The 20,602-nt window shown below is 42.7% G+C and overlaps 1 protein-coding gene across 1 annotated transcript in view; it reads left to right on the top strand.

Moving 5' to 3' along the window:
* mapk8ip3 (mitogen-activated protein kinase 8 interacting protein 3) overlaps positions 1 to 20,602 on the top strand; it is a 74,907-nt gene that overhangs the window by 49,223 nt on the left and 5,082 nt on the right. The window contains 17 exon segments of the mRNA XM_042327187.1: positions 1,545 to 1,715; positions 2,444 to 2,570; positions 4,951 to 5,001; positions 6,434 to 6,520; positions 9,899 to 10,063; positions 10,192 to 10,260; positions 10,388 to 10,478; positions 12,278 to 12,466; positions 13,951 to 14,140; positions 14,452 to 14,574; positions 14,837 to 14,917; positions 15,044 to 15,111; positions 15,314 to 15,462; positions 15,742 to 15,913; positions 16,339 to 16,452; positions 17,839 to 17,877; positions 19,961 to 20,137. Coding sequence (XP_042183121.1) covers positions 1,545 to 1,715; positions 2,444 to 2,570; positions 4,951 to 5,001; positions 6,434 to 6,520; positions 9,899 to 10,063; positions 10,192 to 10,260; positions 10,388 to 10,478; positions 12,278 to 12,466; positions 13,951 to 14,140; positions 14,452 to 14,574; positions 14,837 to 14,917; positions 15,044 to 15,111; positions 15,314 to 15,462; positions 15,742 to 15,913; positions 16,339 to 16,452; positions 17,839 to 17,877; positions 19,961 to 20,137 — 2,063 coding nt within the window.

The raw sequence follows: 20,602 nt of genomic DNA, 5'->3' as shown, positions 1-20,602 counted from the left end.
TCAGGTAGCCCACAATAAGTTGGGTGAAATTTGGCCCATTCCTCCTGACAGAGCTGGTGTAACTGAGTCAGGTTTGTAGGCCTCCTTGCTCGCACACGCTTTTTCAGTTCTTTCCACAAATTTTCTATAGGATTTGAGGTCAGGGCTTTGTTATGGCCACTCCAAAGCCTTGACTTTGTTGTCCTTAAGCCATTTTGCCACAACTTTGGAAGTATGCTTGGGGTCATTGTCCATTTGGAAGACCCATTTGCGACCAAGCTTTAACTTCCTGACTGATGTCTTGAGATGTTGCTTCAATATATCCACATATTTTCCCTCCCTCATGATGCCATCTATTTTGTGAAGTGCACCAGTCCCTCCTGCAGCAAAGCACCCCCACAACATGATGCTGCCACCCCCTTGCTTCACGGTTGGGATGGTATTCTTCGGCTCCCCCTTTTTCCTCCAAACATAACATTGGTCATTATGGCCAAACAGCTCTCTTTTTGTGTCATGAGACCAGAGGGCATTTCTCCAAAAAGTATGATCTTTGTCCCCATGTGCAGTTGCAAACCGTAGTCAGACTTTTTTATGGCGGTTCTGGAGCAGTGACTTCTTCCTTGCTGAGCGGCCTTTCAGGTTATGTCAATATAGGACTCGTTTTACTGTGGATATAGATACTTTTGTACCTGTTTCCTCCAGCATCTTCGCAAGGTCCTTTGCTGTTGTTCTGGGATTAATTTGCACGTTTTGCACCAAAGTACGTTCATCTCTAGGAGACAGAACGCGTCTCCTTTCTGAGAGGTATGACGGCTGTGTGGTCCCATGGTGTTTATACTTGCGTACTATTGTTTGTACAGATGAACGTGGTACTTTCAGGCGTTTGGAAATTGTTCTCAAGGATGACTTGTGGAAGTCTACAATTTTTTGTCTAAGGTCTTGGCTGATTTATTTTGATTTTCCCATTATGTCAAGCGAAGAGTTTGAAGGTAGGCCTTGAAAAACATCCACAGGTACACCTCCAATTGACTCAAATGATGTCAATTAGCCTATCAGACGCTTCTAACGCCATGACATCATTTTAAACAAGTTGTTTAAAGGCACAGTCAACTTTGTGTATGTAAAGTTCTGACCCACTGGAATTGTGATACAGTGAATTATAAGTACAATAATCTGTCTGTAAACAATTGTTGGAAAAATTATTTGTGTCAAGAAAAAAGTAGATGTCCTTACCGACTTGCCAAAACTATAGTTTAACAAGAATTTTGTGGAGCAGTTGAAAAACTAGTTTTAATGACTCCAACCTAAGTGTATGTAAACTTCCGACTTCAACTGTATGCGCGAACTCTGCCGAACTGTTTCAGCTGGATAGCATGCGGATGCCTTAAGGCTGTGTACTGTACACTACTGTTCAAAAGTTTGGGGTCACTTAGAAATGTCCTTGTTTTTGAAAGAACAGCACATTTTTTGTCCATTAAAATAACATCAAAATGGTAGTGTACAGTTAATTAAATCTTTACTGAACTTTCTGACTGTACATCTCTCTCTCTCTTCTCTCCTTCCAGTTTCGCCCGTCTGTTCAGTTCCTCGGCCAGTCCTCCGCCAGTCAAGCGTCCGTACTACAGCGTCAACATCCACTACAAGTCCCCGTCCCCTGCAGGCTTCCCCCAGAGACGCAGCCACGCCATGTGTCAGATCTCCACCTCAAACCGAACCCTGGAGTTTTTCCCAGAAGAGTGAGAGAAAAACACACACACCAACCTTTTTTATTTACATTCTTCCCTCAATCTGTCTCTGTCCATACCTTCATCCCTCTATCCCTCCACCACTCTCTCTCTCTCTGATCATCCTCCATCTCTGTCCCTCCCTCCTTCCCATCCCTCTCCCTCCATCCCTCCCTCTTATCTCTCCGTCCCTCTATCCCTTCCTTCCTCCCTACCTCCATCTCATCCCTCCCTTGTCCACCCTCTAACATTGTAGAGTTAGTTGTCTATGCATGTGTAGGGGAGAGTTTGGGGTTGCACTGTCGTAAGTGTAGTCCTACAATATGTGTGATATAATTTATTACCTCCCATCATATTTTGAATCAGTTAGTAGTGTTCTTGCATGTGCAATCATGTTCAAGTGCAAAAGGATGTATGGTTACTAGTTCATATTACTGCTTTGTGCATTGTTCTTAGTGATTATTGCTAAGTGCAGATCACATATTGTGATTGCTGCTTATTTTGTGCTCTACTCCTATTTATGGGTGTGTTCTTTTGTTTTCCATTCATTTTCTCATAGCTGGCTGTAGCTTAACTGCTTAAAAACACACAATGCTGCTGTAGCTTCTCTCTTTCTTTGCAGCAGCTTGGCCGCGCTTGCTAACGCTTCGCTTCTCTCTCTCTGCCTCTCTCTCTCTCTATGCCTTTCTCTCCACCCTCTGTTCTAGACTGGCCAGTAATGGTGTTGCGTCTCTCCTTAGCGACTCTGCGCTGTCAGCTCGTCGCGAGCAGCGCCGGGAACAATACCGGCAGGTCCGAGAGCACATGCGCCGCGATGACGGCATTATGCAGGCCTGCGGCTGGAGCGTACCGCCACGCTTCAAACAGGTACCGTCTCTCATCCACCTGTCCGTCTGTCCGGCCGTTTTGCCCACCAATCTGAGTATTTAGCAAGCATTCAGCGTCCAAGTAAAATGCCAACCATTCCATCCCAGCTCTGCAGATTTAGCTGCGAAGAGACAGAATCATTGGATCATTTGTTTTGGTACTGTCCATATGTAGCTTGTTTTTGGTTGCAGGTCTAGGAATGGCTGATGAATTGTAACATTTACCTGGAGCTAACTCTGCTGGGTGATTTGAAAAGTCATAGTCAACCGATCAATAATATAATAATACTTTTAGCAAAAATGTTGTCTTTAATGTACAATTTGTAGAAACTATGAGAATAGAAAGGTTCAGAACTTTTGTGAAACATCAGAGCACAGTTGGAAAATATATGGCAAATAGAAATAAAAAATGGATGGTGTTAAAAGATAGATGGGAGGGGTTGAGTGGAGCTGAAGGGTGGGACTGAAAACAACAAGATAACTAATATAAAATATATTGTGTCCGTAAAATGTATATACTGTAGATACAGAATTTTTGTGAAACAGCACAGTTAAAAATATATGGTGAATAGAAATAAAAACTGGATGGTCTTCAGAGATAGATGAGAGGGGTTGAGGGTAGATGGGATTAAAAACAAACAAATAACTATTCTAAAATACATTTTGTCCGTAAATGTATATATGTATATGTATATAAAATGTATACCCCTTCACTTTTCCCACATTTTGTTACATTACAGCCTTATTCTAAAATGTATTATTCCCTCATCAATACCCCATAATGACAAAAAAAAATTGTTCAAGTGTATTAAAAATAAATGCAAACCCTTTGCTATGACACTCAAAATTGAGCTCAGGTGCATCCTGTTTCCATTGATCAGGGTTATGTTGAGTCACAGATCTGGGGAAGGGTACCAAAACATTTCTGCAGCATTGAAGGTCCCCAAGGATACAGTGGCCTCCATCGTACTTAAATGGAAGAGGTTTGGAGACACCAAGACCCTTTTAGAGCTAGCTGCCCGGCCAAACTGAGCAATCGGGGGAGGAAGGGCCTTGGTCAGGGAGGTGACCAAGAACCCGATGGTCACTCTGACAGAGCTCCAGAGTTCCTCTGTGGAGATGGGAGAACCTTCCAGAAGAACAACCATCTCTGCAGCACTCCACCAATCTGGCCTTAATGATAAATTGGCCAGATGGAAGCCACTCTTCAGTAAAAGGCACGTGACTGCCCGCTTTGAGTTTGCCAAAAGGCACCTGAAGGACTCTCAGACCATGAGAAACAAGATTCTCCGGTCTGATGAAACCAAGATTGAACGCTTTGGCCTGAATGCCAAGCGTCACGTCTGGAGGAAACCTGGCACCACTCATCACCTGGCCAATACCATCCCTACGATGACGCGTGGTGGCAGAATCATGCTGTGGGGATGTTTTTCCACGCCAGGGACTGGGAAACTGGTCAGGATTGAGGGATAGATGAACAGAGAAAACTACAGAGAGATTCTTGATGAAAACCTGCTCCAGAGTGCTCAGGACCTCAGACTGGGTGGTCCACCTTCCAACAGGACAACTACCCTAAGCACACAGCCAAGGCAACACAGGGGTGGCTTCGGGGAAAGTCTCTGAATGTCCTTGAGTGGTCCAGCCAGAGCCTGGACTTGAACCAGATTGAACATCTCTGGAGAGACCTGAAAATAGCTGTGCAGTCACGCTCCCTCTCCAACCTAACAGAGCTTGAGGGGATCCACATAGATGAATGGGAGAAACTCCCCAAATACAGGTGTGTCAAAGCTTGTAGCGTCATACCCAAGAAGACTTGAGGCTGTAATCGCTGCCAAAGGTGCTTCAACAAAGTACTGAGGGTCTGAATACTTATGTAAATGTGATATTTTAGTTATTCCCTTTTTTATACATTTGCCAAAAATTCTAAAAACCTGTTTTTACTTTGTCATTATGGGGTATTGTGTGTAGATTTAATGAAAAAAAAATGTAATCCATTTTAGAACAAGGCTGTAGTGTAACAAAATGTGGAAAAAATGAAGGCGTCTTGAATACTTTCCAAATGCACCGTAAGCGGAAGTAGAAGCCTAAGTGTTGTCCATTAGTTTACTCCAATTAGGGGTGGGGTGGTAGGGTTAGGGGAAAATAATAAAAGGAACATGTTTTTTTTAAATATCATATTTACAAAATAATATATGGCGGATTGGAAATGATGCAGACAATTACATTGATGGAAGCTACAATCTATCTGCAATATTAAATTTACCCCCTAAACATAAATATATATAACAAAAAATGCCATCCATGTAGCAGTCAAAATACATCATCATATTTTGACTGCTACATGGATGGCATTTTTCTCTCTAACTCTATTTCTCCCATAGACTGGTGCTCAGCTGGACAGTGCACTGGAAGGCCCGCTGAAGAAACAACAGGCAAGTTACACCCACAGGGTCCCTCCTTAACCTAGCATGAGCCGCGCTTAGTTACCCCATAGACCCATCACAAGACACACCAACAGACCCCACAGTCTGACACAACACCTACACTGCATTCAGAAAGTATTCAGACCCCTTCACTTTTTCCACATTTTGTTACTTTACAGCCTTATTCTAAAATTGATTAAATATATGTTTTTTTCTCATCAATCTACACACAAATACCCCATATTGACAAAGCAATAACAGGTTTTTAGACATTTTTGCAAATGTATTCAAAATAAAAACAGATACCTTATTTATGTAAGTGTTCAGACCCTTTGCTATGAGACTCAAAATTGAGCTCAGGTGCATCCTTTTTTCATTGATCATCCTTGAGATCTACAACTTAATTGGAGTCCACCTGTGATAAATTCAATTGATTGGACATGATTTGGAAAGGCACACACCTGTCTATACAAGGTCCCACAGTTGACAGTGCATGTCAGAGCAAAAACCAAGCCATGAGGTCGAAGGAATTGTCCGTAGAGCTCCGAGACAGGATTGTGTCGAGGCACAGGGGGAGCTTTCCTCTTTTGTTCTCTATTTCTATTTCACCTTTCTTTTTTTAGCAGGAGTCCCATTGAGATTAAGATCTCTCTTACAAGGGAGCCTTGTATATACACAATGTATAAATACAACATAATACAAATACAAAATTACAAAATATACTCAGGAGAATCATTCATCAGCATAGATGTCCCCAATCAACAATTTGAACTGCCTGAGAGGCACCAGTACATCTAGTTGCAGGGAACTCTGTAGATTGTTCCACACATGGGATGCAAGGAAACCAAAAGCAGATTTATCCAACTCTGTGGAGACCGAAGGGATCTCCAGAGTTAGCCATCCCTAAGACAGGGTTTGGTCATTTGTACATTAAAAGTTTGCTAATGACGTTAGGTACTGCGGAATTGTGTTGTTCCCCCAAGCAAGGGGGAGGCCAATGACATCAGAGGGCACCATCAGACCAACTTCTTAAATGTCCTAGTCCATGAAGTTTGCACTTGTATCTAGAAAACACTATTCTGCTCAAAACATATATATTTTTAACCTTAAGTGTGTGTACAATACTGTATTAATGTCACCAAGTTGACACACATCAACCTACAACACACAATCTGACATAAGCTATTGACACAATGCCCCTGTCCCTCAGTCATGTTAACAGACACCCCACAACCCGCTGACACTGTTTCTCTGCTATATCAACCTACCTCCAATCTCAAAGCTTTTCCCCAAGACACATCAGATATGTTAAAAGTGTGGTTATATGGCTATATGAATACAGCAATGTCAGTTTGATTTAATTGAGTGTTAATGGCTTCTTCTATTGGAGGTCTTGGAGCAGTTTTGTGATTGGAGGGTTTGTCTGTCTGTCTTCTCCCAGGCCAATGAGAAGGAGGACAACCGCATGAAGAATGTCCCTGTTCCTGTCTACTGTCGCCCCCTGGTGGAGAAGGACCCCAACAGGAAGGTAAACAAACAAACAATATGTACTTGGTTAAAGCCACAATCTGCAATATTTACTGCTGTTCAATCAATCGTCATGTTAATTCATTATATATATACCCATTGATTCTTTATTTAACTAGGCAAGTCAGTTAAGAGCAAATTATTATTTACCATCACGGTCTACCAAAAGGTCTCCTGCTGAGATGGGGGCTGGGACTGATTAAATTTTTTTTAAATATAGGACAAAACACACCACGACAAGAGACACCACAACACTACATAAAGAGAGACCCAAGACAACAACATAGCATGGTATCAATACATGACAACAACATGGTAGCAACACAACATGGCAGCAGCACAACATGGTAGCAGCACAAAACATGGTACAAACATTATTGGGCACAGACAACAGCACAAAGGGCAAGAAGGTAGAGACAACAATACATCACACAAAGCAGCCACAACTGTCAGTAAGAGTGTCCGTGATTGAGTCTTTGAATGAAGAGATGGAGATAAAACGGTCCAGTCGGAGTGTTTTTTGCAGCTCGCTCCAGACGCTAGCTGCAGCGAACTGAAAATAGGAGCGACCCAGGGATGTGTGTGCTATGGGACCTTTAACAGAATGTGACTGGCAGAACAGGTGTTGTATGTAGAGCATGGGTGTCAAACTCTGGCCCGTGGGCCAAATTTGGTCCGCGGGGTAATTATATTTGGCCCGCGAGACAATACCAAATTACTACTAGAGCTGGCCCGCCGGTATTATACAGCGCATTCACCACTAATACTACGAATCCCATAATGCTCTGCTGTTTTCGCGCGCCAATCAGGACAGGACCCAGAAACGCTCTCTCCTCTGTGACAGTAGTCATAGCAACATAGACGCTACAACTGTCAGCGAGCTAACCCTTCCCAAAAATGGCGAAAAGAAAGGCAGAAAACAGGAGCTTTCTGGACAAGTGGGAGGCAGAATATCTGTTTACATATGTAAAAGACAAACCTGTTTGTCTTGTTTGTGGAGTCAACGTGGCTGTAAGTAAGGAGTACAACATTAGACGACACTATGAAACGAAACACCATGACAAATACAAGGACCTGGACATGACTCAAAGGAGCCAGAAAGTAGAGGAGATGAAAAGAAGTTTGGTTTCACAACAGAATATGTTTAAAAAAGCCACATCACAAAGCGAGGCTGCTGTAAAGGCTAGTTATATAGTGGCAGCAGAGATCGCAAAATCAGCCCGGCCCTTTAATGAGGGAGAGTTCATGAAAAAGTGCATGATGAAGGTTTGTGACCTCGTATGCCCAGAGAAAAAACAAGCATTTTCAAACGTGAGCCTGAGCAGGAACACAGTAGCTGATCGCACATGTGATCTTGCCACCAATCTGTATGACCAGCTGATGGAAAAGGGAAAAGATTTTGTTGCGTTCTCCCTCGCTGTGGATGAGAGCTGCGACGCATCTGATACTGCTCAGCTGTCAGTCTTCATCCGTGGAGTGGACTCAAATCTGTGTGTTACGGAGGAGCTATTAGGATTCAAATCAATGCATGGCACAACCACAGGAAAGGAAATCTTTGAGGAGGTTTCCAAATGTGTAACTGAAATAAAGCTGCCGTGGGATAAACTCGTTGGATTAACGACAGATGGTGCGCCAGCGATGTGCGGTAAAAAGAGTGGACTGGTGGGCATGGTTCGGGAGAAGATGCGGGAAGAGAACTGTGCAGGTGAGCTAACTGTTTACCACTGCATCATACATCAGGAAGCACTGTGTGCCAAAGCCCTAAAGATGGAACATGTTATGACCACAGTAACACAGGTAGTTAACTTTATAAGAGCCAAAGGTCTAAATCACCGCCAGTTTAAATCTTTTCTGGAGGAGTGTGGTTCGGAATACACAGACGTGCCATATCACACAGAGGTGAGATGGCTAAGCAGAGGAAAAGTACTGAACAGATGTTTCGAGCTGCGTGAGGAAATATGTCAATTCCTGGAAACCAAAGGGAAGGATACAGCAGAGCTCCGGGAGCAAAAGTTCCTGTGTGAGCTGGCCTTTCTCTGTGACATCTCGAGCCATCTCGATGCGCTGAACCTGCAGCTTCAGGGGCGGGGGCGCATCATCACAGACATGTACGCTGCAGTGAGGGCCTTCAAAACTAAACTGTGCCTGTGGGAGAATCAGATGCTGCAAGGAAACCCTTGCCATTTTCCCTGCTGCCAATCCATAAAAGCGCAGATCTCTACCGCTGTGTTCCCATGCGCACAGTTTGCTGAAAAACTCAGTGTTCTCGCCGCTGAGTTTAGCCGGCGATTTGCCGACTTCGATGCCCAGAAATGCAAGTTTGAACTGCTTAGTAATCCCTTCGCAGTTGATGTGGAAAATGCACCAACCAACATCCAAATGGAGCTGATTGAACTCCAGTGCAACGACACGCGGAAGTCAAAGTATGATGCTGTGGGCGCCGCACAGTTTCCACGGTTCATCCCTGACACAATGCCTCAGCTCCGCACCCAAGCTGCTCAGATGCTCTCCATGTTCGGCAGCACTTATCTATGCGAGCAACTTTTCTCCTCGATGAAGATGACCAAAACAACTCACAGGAGACGTCTGACTGATGAACATCTTCGCTCGATACTGAGGATTTCTTCAGCTCAGAGCTTGAGCCCAGACATTGATGAACTAGCATCCAAGAAGAGATGCCAGGTATCTGGCTTGGGCACATCAGATTAGACCAGTGTGCAATAATTAACGTTTTCTTTATGCACTTTTTCTTGCTACAAGGCATGGGCTTGAATGGTTGATTGATTTATTATCATTTTATTTGTAAAATTATTAGCCAGTGGAAAAAGTTTATTTTGGTATTTAAATCAGAAGGCTGCAAATAGAAAAGAGGCATACAATTTTTATTTAAATTTTATCTATTTAATAAATGAATGCCATTGATGTGTTTTTTCATTTGAAATTCGATTTTGCATGTCTCCACTATTAAATTATATATTGTATGGTAATAAGCGATGCTTGTTCCATATTCAATGTTAAAGCAAAACTTGTTTGGGTCCATATTAAAAGGTTAATTTGTTCAATGTTGGCCCGTGACTTTGTTCAGGTTTTACATTTTGGCCCACTGGGTATTTGAGTTTGACACCCCTGATGTAGAGGATGAGGGCTGCAGTAGATATCTCAGATAGGGGGGAGTGAGGCTTAAGAGGGTTTTATAAATAAGCATCAACCAGTGGGTCTTGCGACGGGTGTATAAAGATGACCAGTTTACAGAGTAGTCTAGAGTGCAGTGAAAGTGTCCTATAAGGAGCATTGGTAGCAAATCTGATGGCCAAATGGTAAAGAACATCTAGCCGCTCGAGAGCTGTGTTAACAATGTGTGTAAACAAACTCTGTTTAGTTGTGGTGTGCGGCGGGGGTGGACCTGACGGGATGGAAGACATGCACTCAGGAAATTATGACAGTAAAGGCTGGCCCCGGCAACGGCGTTACGAATCCTCTAGCCATAGAGGAGGGAGAGGGAGGAGACGGCAAGAGCAACCACAGCTCACCAGAGAAGAGAAAGGTACTGTCTGTCTCTTGATCTAGTTGGTTTGTTAGTTAATTTAGCTAATGTTTTAGTTTGAAAACATACTTATTGCCCCTTCTTCCGTTTCTCACCCCCACCTCTCCCTTTCCTTCCCCCAATCTAAGGAGCTCCATGAAACAGACACTATGAGTAGCAGAGTCTGGATCCTGACCAGTACCCACTCGGCCAGCAAGGTGTTAAATAATACTTTTAAATAATATTTTTTTGTTTCTAATAAGTTGTACTTGTAACTCAGCTTGTTGCTGCTATTTGTTTCAATTGATCAAATAATGAAAAACTATCATCATTATCATCATCAAGGTGGTCATCATTGATGCCAACCAGCCCGGCTCGTTGGTCGACCAGTTCAACGTCTGCAATGCCCACGTGCTCTGTATCTCCAGCGTGCCAGGTTAGCGGTCAAACCGTAACACAAACACATAGTACTCACCTATTAGACCAACTCTACCGCTACTTGACAACTTAGCACCCTACTACTATAATAACACAACCAGATCTACTACCACAACATGACCATATACATTAGCACTCACCATCTGGACCAAATCTACTGCAACTTGACCACTAAGGAATCTACTGCCATAATAACATGACTACCGACCACCTATCCCACACCCTGTCTGTTAACACAACACAACCATATAGCACTCTCCACCTGAACCAAATCTACTACCATGACATGACCATAGTATTCAGATCAAATCAACATAATATATACAGTGCATTCAGAAAGTATTCAGACCCCTTGACTTTTTCCACATTTTGTTATTTTACAGCCTTATTATAAAATTGCTTAAATTGTTTTTTCCCCTCATCAATCTACACACAGTACCCCATAATGACAAAGTAAAAAAAGGTTTTTGAGAAATTTTAGCAAATGTATTAAAAAAAATGAAAATGAAAAAATGAAATGAAATATCACATTTACATAAGTATTCAGACCCTTTACTCAGTACTTTGTTGAAGCACTTTTTACAGCAATTGGGAAGGTGAACCTTCACCCCAGTCTGAAGTCCTGAGCGCTCTAGAGCAGGTTTTGATCAAGGATCTCTCTGTACTTTGCTCCTTTCATCTTTCCTTCGAGCCTGACCAGTCTCCCAGTCCCTGCCACTGAAATACATCCCCACAGCATGATGCTTCCACCACCATGCTTCACTGTAGGGACGGTGCCAGGTTTCCTCCAGATGTGACGCTCGGCATTCAGGACAAATCTTGGTTTCATCAGACCAGAGAATCTTGTTTCTCAGGGTCTGAGAGTTCTTTAGGTGCCTTTCGGCAAACTCCAATCTGTCATGTGCCTTTTACTGAGGAGTGTCTTCTTTCTGGTCACTCTACCATAAAGGCCTGATTGGTAGAGTGCTGCAGAGATGGTTGTCCTTCTGGAAGGTTCTCCCATCTCCACAGACGAACTCTGAATCTTGGGCACCTCCCTGACCAAGGCCCTTCTTCCCCGATTGCTCAGTTTGGCTGGGCGAACCAGCTCTAGGAGGAGTCTTGGTGGTTCCAAACTTCTTCAATTTAAGAATGATGGAGGCCACTGTGTTCTTGGGGACCTTCAATGGTGCATAAATGTGTTGGTACCCTTCCACAGATCTGTGCCTCGACCCAATCCTGTCTCGGAGCTCTACGGACAATTCCTTTGACCCCATGGCTTGGTTTTTGCTCTGACATGCACTGGCAACTGTATATAGACAGGTGTGTGCCTTTCCAAATCATGTCCAATCGATTGAATTTACCACAGGTGGACTCCAATCAAGTTGTAAAAACATCTTAAGGATGATCAATGGAAAAAGTATGCACCTGAGCTCAATTTTAAGTCTCATAGCAAAGGGTCTGAAAACTTGAGGTATTTCTGATTTTAAAAATATTATACATTTGCAAACATTTCTAAAAACCTGTTTTCGCTTTGTCATTATTGGGTATTGTGTGTAGATTGATGAGGGAAAATGTTTTTTCATACATTTTAGAATAAGGCTGTAACGTTTCAAAATGTAGAAAAAGGGAAAGGGTCTGAATACTTTCCGAATGCACTGTAATTCCATCTAAATCTACTGAACTAGAATCACATCTAATGTTTGTGCTTTTCCTCTGTGTGCATGTGTATGGGTGTGTATTTCTGTGTGTGCGTGCTTGTTTCTGTGTTTGCATATGTGCGTGTCTGTGTGTGCTTTTCTGTGTGTCTGTCTGCAGCGGCCAGTGAGAGTGACTACCCGGCGGGTGAGATCATGCTGGACTCTGGGGAGGGTGGTGGTGAGGAGACAGGTGGGGTGGAGGGCATGCTAGCAGGCATCACCCTGGTGGGCTGTGCCACCAACTGTAGCGTGGTCCGCAGCAACTGCTCCTCGCGCACAGACACACCCGTATTGGACCGGGGGCAAGGTGAGAACCCCAGAGATTTATCTATTGTGCCTTCAGAAAGTATTCATACCCTTGACTTAGTCCACATTTTGTTGTGTTACATCCTGAATTCAAAATGTATTAAAAAAAAAAAAATCTTACCCATCTACACACAATAACCCATAATGAGAAAGGGAAAATATGTTTTATTAATGTTAGCAAATTTATTGAAAATGAAATACAGAAATATCTCATTTACATAAGTTTTCACACCCCTGGTTCAACACTTTGTAGAAGATGCTTTGGCAGCGATAACAGCTGTGTCTTTCTGGATGAGTTTCTAAGAGCTTTCCACACCTGGATTGTGCAACATTTGCCCATTATTCTTTGCAAAATTCTTAAAGCTCTGTCTAATTGGTTGTTGATCATTGCTAGACAACTATTTTCAGGTCTTGCCATGGATTTTCATGTAGATTTTAAGTCAAAACTGTAACTAGGTCACTCGGGAACATTCACTGTCTTCTTGGTAAGCAACTCCAGTGTACATTGGCCTTGTGTTTTAGGTTATTCTCCTGCTGAAAGATGAATTCATCTTCCAGTACCTGGTGGAAAGCAGACTGAACCAGGTTTTCAACTAGGATTTTTCCTGTGCTTAGCTTCATTCCGTTTCTTTTCAACCTGAAAAACTTCCCAGTCCTTAACGTTTACAAGCATATCCATAACATGATGCAGCCACCACTATGTTTATGGAGAGTGGTATTCAGTAATGTGTTGTATTGGATTTGCCCCAAACATATAACACTTTGTATTCTGAACAAAAAGTGAATTACTTTGCCACATTTTTTGCAGTATTACTTTAGTGCCTTGCTGCAAACAGGATGAAGGTCTTGCCATTTTTATTCTGTACAGCAGGGTTCCCCAACTGGCGGCCCATGGGCTTAATTTGACCGTGTTAAACACTATTTTTGCACACAGAGTGAGTCCATGCAACTTATTGTGTGACTTGTTAAGCAAATCACTTATGAACTTATTTAAGCTTGCCTTAACAAAGGGGTGTGAATACTTTCTGAAGGCACTGTATATTACACTGTGTATGTATCATCGTGCTTGCAATGAAAAAATATAGGCTTTAATTGCGGCACAATTCTTCCTCTTCTTCTTGTCCCTCCTCCCTGTGTCTCTGACGTGGCTCTCCCGCTCAGTGGGAGGCTGATTTCGGGTGAATCTAGTTGGGAACTCCACTATATATGTTGGTGTATACTGTATATCCCAGCAAGTGCTGATATGTCCCCCCCCAGTAGTTTCCCCTCTCATTGGAAGCTGCACCCAGCCCAGTCAGTTGAAGAGTATAGTTAATAGGCCTCCACATGTTTAAAAAAAAATTCCTATATGATATCAATTGCAAATGACAAATTTCAACTAATATCGATAGGGACTTTACGTATTAGTGCCCATCTATAGTTAATAGTTATAGTTGTAGTAGTATATAGTGTATAATGTATCACCCTGTGTCCCTGTCGCCTCAGCTCCTATGGCTCCACCACTCAGTGGGAAGCTGCACCCGGCCCAGTCAGCAGAGGAGGCCACAGAGGCTACAGAGGTAGCTGAGCCAGCCGCCAGCGAGACAGACAACACCTTGGGACCTCCAGGGCCCTTCATGGAGCACGTCTTCACAGACCCCCAGCCTCCGGTGGTTGATGCTGGCCAATACGACCGGTAAGACACAAGATTTGACCAGTTTTGAATTGCTAGTAGTTGTAGAGAGAAGAATATCGCCAGTACATTATTGAAAAGTTGTCATTGAAACTTTCAAAAATGTTCCAAGTTTTCAACATTTTTACTGAAAGTGTATTTACATACACTTTAGTTTGATTTGATTTAGTTTTAGTCTAACTTCTACTATTTAAATCCTTTAGTCATCTCTTTACATTTCTGCCGCAGATAATACTGCTAACATGCTACAGTAGTTGGACTGTGGTAGTCTATAGTGGACTTCAAGACAACTCTCTGTTTGTGTCCCCTGTCAGGTGTGCAGGCCAGTCAAAAGAGGAGTCTAACTCGCCACCCCAGGAGACAGAGGATGGAAGCGACGACCCAAAAGCTGGAACCAGCGTAGCCCCCACCATGTGGCTGGGAGCACAAAATGGCTGGTGGGTAACTAATCACTTAATGCCTAGCTAGTGGTGGAAATGTAATATGGGACATCATAGTGATGTTGTTGTCTGGTTTTCAAAAAAATTGCAAAACATTTATTTTTACAACTCTTGACCACAATGTCACAAAAAACATCATCATGATTTTTTCGGCAACCAGTTTTGCCTGCATATGTCTCCCAACCCATAACCGATAACCCTAACCCATAAAACCCTATCTCTGTCTATGTCCTAACTAAGCTTTACATCCCTTCTCCAGGCTTTACGTCCATTCGGCAGTGGCCAACTGGAAGAAGTGTCTCCACTCCATCAAACTGAAGGACTCTGTGCTCAGTCTAGTGTAAGTCCCCCACTACTGACCACTGTCTGCTTTTAGAATGGCCATTTTTACCAGTCCTTCATTAATGTTGTAGTAAATGGGTGCATGTTGCTTTGTGTAACATTAGCGTGACTGTCTCTGTTTCAGGCATGTGAAGGGTCGTGTGCTTGTGGCTCTGGCAGACGGGACACTGGCTATCTTCCACAGATCTGAGGGTAATGTAAACTTAACCCTAACCTACCTAAGTCTTCTGAGCTCTCACCTATGAGCCTTAGCCATTAACTGTCTGCTGTGCTCAAAAAATGACATTCCATGAGAGCAACATTACTTTTTCTAATCGTGATTTAAAGCTTTACATAATTTGTTTATGTGTGTGCATGTGGGCCTGTGTGTGTTTGTGTATCTCTTTATCTCCAGACGGGCAGTGGGACCTTTCTAACTACCACCTGATGGACCTGGGTAGACCGCACCACTCTATCCGCTGCATGGCCATGGTCCATGACAAAGTGTGGTGTGGCTACAAGAACAAGATCCATGTCATCCAGCCCAAGAGCATGCAGATAGAGGTTGGTCACAGGAGGGGAGGGACTGTTTGTATAGTAGAGGAAGTTGCAAAGTAACCTTTTTTTGAGACCTGAAGACTCACGCTAGCTCCCAGACATAATAATGCCAAGACATTAGCCCAGTGGGCTAACCCAGTCTTGAGTCTATCTGCAGTTATGTTGCAGATAGAGATGGGTCGGGGAGAGCTCATGTAAATGTCGCTCCACATTGATAATATTCTGAAATAAATCAAAAGTAAATCAATCCACCAATTCACCCCCCTAACTCCTCTCCCACGTCAGAAGTCCTTTGACGCCCACCCTCGCAGGGAGAGCCAGGTGAGGCAGCTGGCGTGGATCGGGGATGGGGTGTGGGTGTCAATCCGTCTGGACTCCACGCTGCGTCTCTACCACGCCCTCACACACCAGCACCTACAGGATGTCGACATCGAACCCTACGTCAGCAAGATGCTGGGTAGGAATAACCTAAGCTAAACAGCAGGAACGGAGTCAATTTCCATGTCAATTCAGAAAGTAAACTAAAATTCCAATTACAGTTTTCCTCTAAGAAAAATATTTGGTATTACAGTTTACTTCCTGAATTGACTGAATTGAAATGGAATTGACCGCAACCATGCTATCCAGCTCTGGCTAGGCTGGTGGTCCAAGATCTGTTTGTGTTGTACGGCCAATTTGTATGTTTGTTGTCATATCAAGACAATGACTATAGGAGTTGGCAAGACAGATCAGATCTGGGACCAGCAGGCTAAGCTTCGGCCAACTCATTGATAGGACACCATGTTATTTGACTCCACTTTTAGTCTATTGACATGCATCCAATGTATGGATTGACCTGTGTTCTATCTCTTTCTCTCTTCTCTCTCTCACTCTGATTGACAGGTACTGGCAAGCTAGGCTTCTCCTTTGTGCGAATAACAGCCCTTCTTATTGGTGGAAACCGCTTGTGGGTGGGGACTGGGAATGGTGTGGTCATCTCCATACCACTGACAGAGAGTGAGTTTGAGTGGTGCGCACACACACCTCTTTGATTCCACTATTCTGTGTTTATGTCTGCTTCTGTCTTTTACTTCCCTTTTTATACTGAACAAAAATATAAATGCAACATGCAACAATTTCAAAGATTTTACTGTTACAGTTCATATAAGGAAATCTTTCAATTTAAATAAATTCATTAGGATGTAATCTATGGATTTCACATGACTGGGAATACCGAAATGCATCTGTTAGTCACAGATACATTCAAAAAAGTAGGGGTGTGGGTCAGAAAACCAATCAGTATCTGGTGTGACCAAGATTTCCCTCATGCAACACGACGCATCTCCAGATCAGGCTGTTGATTTGTGGCCTGTGGAATGTTGTCCCACTCCTCTTCAATGACTGCAAAGTTGCTGGATATTGACAGGAACTGGAACACGCTGTTATACACATCAATCCAGAGCATCCCAAACATGCTAAATGGGTTACGTCTGGTGAGCATGCAGGCCATGGAAGAACTGGGACATTTTCAGCTTCCAGGAATTGTGTGCAGATCCTTGCGATATGGGGCTGTGCGTTATCATGCTGAAACATGAGGTGATGTCGGCGGATGAATGGCACGACAATGGGCCTCAGGATCTCGTCATGGTATATCTGTGCATTCAAATTTCCATTGATGGAATGCAATTGTGTTTGTTGTCTATAGCTTATGCCTACCCATACCATAACCCCACTGCCACCATGGGGCACTCTGTTCACAATGTTGACATCAGCAAACTGCTCACCCACACAACGCCATGCACGTGGTCTGCAGTTGTGAGGCAGGTTGGACGTGCTTCCAAATTCTAAAACGACGTTGGCGGCTTATGGTAGAGAAATGTACATTCAATTGTCTGGCAACAGATCTGGTGGACATTCCTGCAGTCAGCATGCCAATTGCACGCTCCCTCAAAACTTGAGACATCTGTGGCATTATGTTGTGTGACAAAACAGCTCATTTTAGAGTGGCTTTTATTGTCTCCAGCACAAGGTGCACCTGTGTAATGATCATGTTGTTTAATTAGTTTCTTGATATGACACACTTGAATGGATTATCTTGGCAAAGGAGATATGCTCACTAACAGGGATGTCAACAAATGTGTGCATATAGACATTTCTGGCATATTTTATTTCAGCTCATGTAAAATGGGACCAACACTTTACATGTTGCTTTTGTATTTTTGTTCAATGTATATCGGTCTGTCCATTTTTCTGTCTTCTCTTATTCCGTAATGGCTTCTCTTAGTTTTTTCTCTTTCTCTCTTTCTTTCTCTATTTTATGGCTGGTATCCCTGTACTTGTCCTCCCTGTCCTGATTGTCACTCTTGTCCACTCTCTCCTCTCCTACCTCCTTCCCTCCCTTAGCGGTAGTACTTCATCGGGGACAGCTCCTAGGTCTGAGGGGTAAGTTAGGACTCCCTCTGTCCCACAGGGATGATGTCACATACATCTGCCTGCCTGTCTTACCTCCATCTCCCCTTAATTGCTCTCCAACATAGGCCTGGTTCAGTTTCAGTCCTAAGCACCCTTATTACCCTAATGTTCACATATCTGATAGACTGGATAGGTGTGAGTAATATAGTGATTGGACCGGAGTAAATTACAGTATATAGCACTTGTGGAGATTTGAGAGGATTAGATAGCCCTCCAACAGGACAAGCACATGTTTGTTCATAAGGCCACCTATCCAGTCATTTCAGATCTGTCAACCACAAAGGAGACGAGGGGCTAGGGGCCGAAATGAAACAGAAACAGTGGTCTGGTGGTCTGGATCTGATTCAGGGAAATTACTTTTGTTCACGTGTAACTCTGCATGCTATCTTCAGGTGTTGTAAAGTACTGTATATAATGCATTGGCACACATATACTCTACCATTCAAAAGTTTGGGGTCACCTAGAAATGTCCTTGTTTTTGAAAGAAAAGCATACATTTTTTGTCCATTAAAAGAACATCAAATTGATCAGAAATACAGTGTAGACATTGTTAATGTTGTAAATGACTATTGTAGCTGGAAACGGCAGATTTTTTATGGAATATCTACATAGGCGTATAGAGGCCCATTATCAGCAACCGTCACTCCTGTGTTCCAATGGCACGTTGTGTTAGCTAATCCAAGTTTCTCATTTTAAAAGGCTAATTGATCATTAGAAAACCCTTTTGCAATTATGTTAGCACAGCTGAAAACTGTTGTACTGATTAAAGAAGCAATAAAACTTTTTCTTTGCAACTATGTGGCTTTTTCTTTGCAACCTCTTCACTGTTGACGTTAAGACTGGTGTTTTGCAGGTACTATTTAATGAAGCTTCCAGTTGAGGCGTCTGTTTCTCAAACTAGACACTCTTAATGTACTTGTCCTCTTGCTCAGAAGTGCACCGGGGCCTCCAACCCGTCTTTCTATTCTGGTTAGAGGCAGTTTGCGCTGTTCTGTGAAGGGAGTAGTACACATCGTTGTATGAGATCTTCAGTTTCTTGGCAATTTCTCAAATGAAATAGCCTTCATTTCTCAGAACAAGAATAGACAGATGAGTTTCAGAAGAAAGTTCTTTGTTTCTGGCCATTTTGAACCTGTACTCAAACCCACAAATGCTGATGCTTCAGAAACTCAACTAGTCTAATGTTGAAGGCCAGTTTTATTGCTTCTTTAATCAGAACTGCAGTTTACAGCTGTGCTAACATAATTTTAAAAGGGTTTTCTAATGATCAATTAGCCTTTTAAAATGAGAAACTTGGATTAGCTAACACAATGTGCCATTGGAGCACAGGAGTGATGGTTGCTGATAATGGGCCTCTGTACGCCTATGTAGATATTCCATAAAAAATCTGCTGTTCCCAGCTACAATAGTCATTTACAACATTAACAATGTCTACACTGTATTTCTGATCAATTTGATGTTATTTTAATGGACAAAAAAATTTGCTTTTCTTTCAAAAACAAGGACATTTCTATGTGACCCCAAACTTATGAACGGTAGTGTATGTCTAGTATGGTGTTAATGTATGTATATGTATGAGTCATGTTTGTATGCTATTTGTGTGATGAATATGGATCATTTCAGTGACATAGTCAATATATTAGGTAATGGGGTTTTGGGGATGCCTTGTCTCTTCATTATTGCATGTTGATGGCATGTTTTGGTATTGCTACTATTTCAGTATTCAGATTGTTTTCTATTCACCGTTTGCAAATTCATAAGTGGATGACCACAGGCTTATTCAGTGAGTTGCCACGTACAGAGAATTGCTATGTATAGAATCAGCTGACAGTTTCCTATTCTGCATGACTGAGAGGGATGTCTGTTCTATATTACACATTTCTATTTTAAATGCTCTGTAATGATGTAGCCTGCCCAATTGATGGGTCTTATTGGCAAGCCTGCTCTGTGTGTGCTAATGTGATTGGATGGTCTCATGCATCAATGTCCTTGTCCTATTTGCTGGTCTGTCAGATGTTCTGATTGGCTATTGACGCCACTCTCATCCCGATAGCCAATAAGGTGTCTCCAACGTCGTCCGGCGGCGTGGCCGGGGGTGTGATTCATGTGTATGCGGACGACAACCCAGAGAAAAGCAGCGGCAGCTTCATCCCATACTGCTCCATGGCCCAGGCTCAGCTCTGTTTCCATGGACACAGAGATGCCGTCAAGTTCTTTGTCTCTGTGCCAGGTCAGTTAGTAATCATAATTTGATTTTATAAAGTCAATAAAAGTAAATAGAGTTTATTATACTCTTAAACACATTACATCAAATGTGGAGTAATTGACAAACTAAAAAGTATTATACCTACTGTCAATACTCTCAACTTGATGTATTTGAGGACTGTGAGGATGGACCAGGTTGTCAACTGGGCACTAAAATGCGAAACTGGTTTACAGTGTTTAATTTCTGGGTACCTATTGGTAACGTCCTTTACTACTATGTGACAACTGCTATTGTAAAAAGGGCATTATAAATACAATTGATTGACTGATCTGTTTCTCGTTACCTGTTCAAAAAAGTCATTAACTTGTTTTTCAACCACTCCACAAATTTCTTGTTAACAAACTATAGTTTTGGCAAGTCAGTTAGGACATCTACTTTGTGCATGACACAAGTAATTTTTCCAACAATTGTTTACAGAGTTTAAACTCT

The sequence above is a fragment of the Oncorhynchus tshawytscha genome, linkage group LG09 (assembly GCF_018296145.1).
Source record: "Oncorhynchus tshawytscha isolate Ot180627B linkage group LG09, Otsh_v2.0, whole genome shotgun sequence".
NCBI lineage: Eukaryota > Metazoa > Chordata > Actinopteri > Salmoniformes > Salmonidae > Oncorhynchus > Oncorhynchus tshawytscha.
This window is presented reverse-complemented; position numbering and strand designations above follow the sequence as displayed.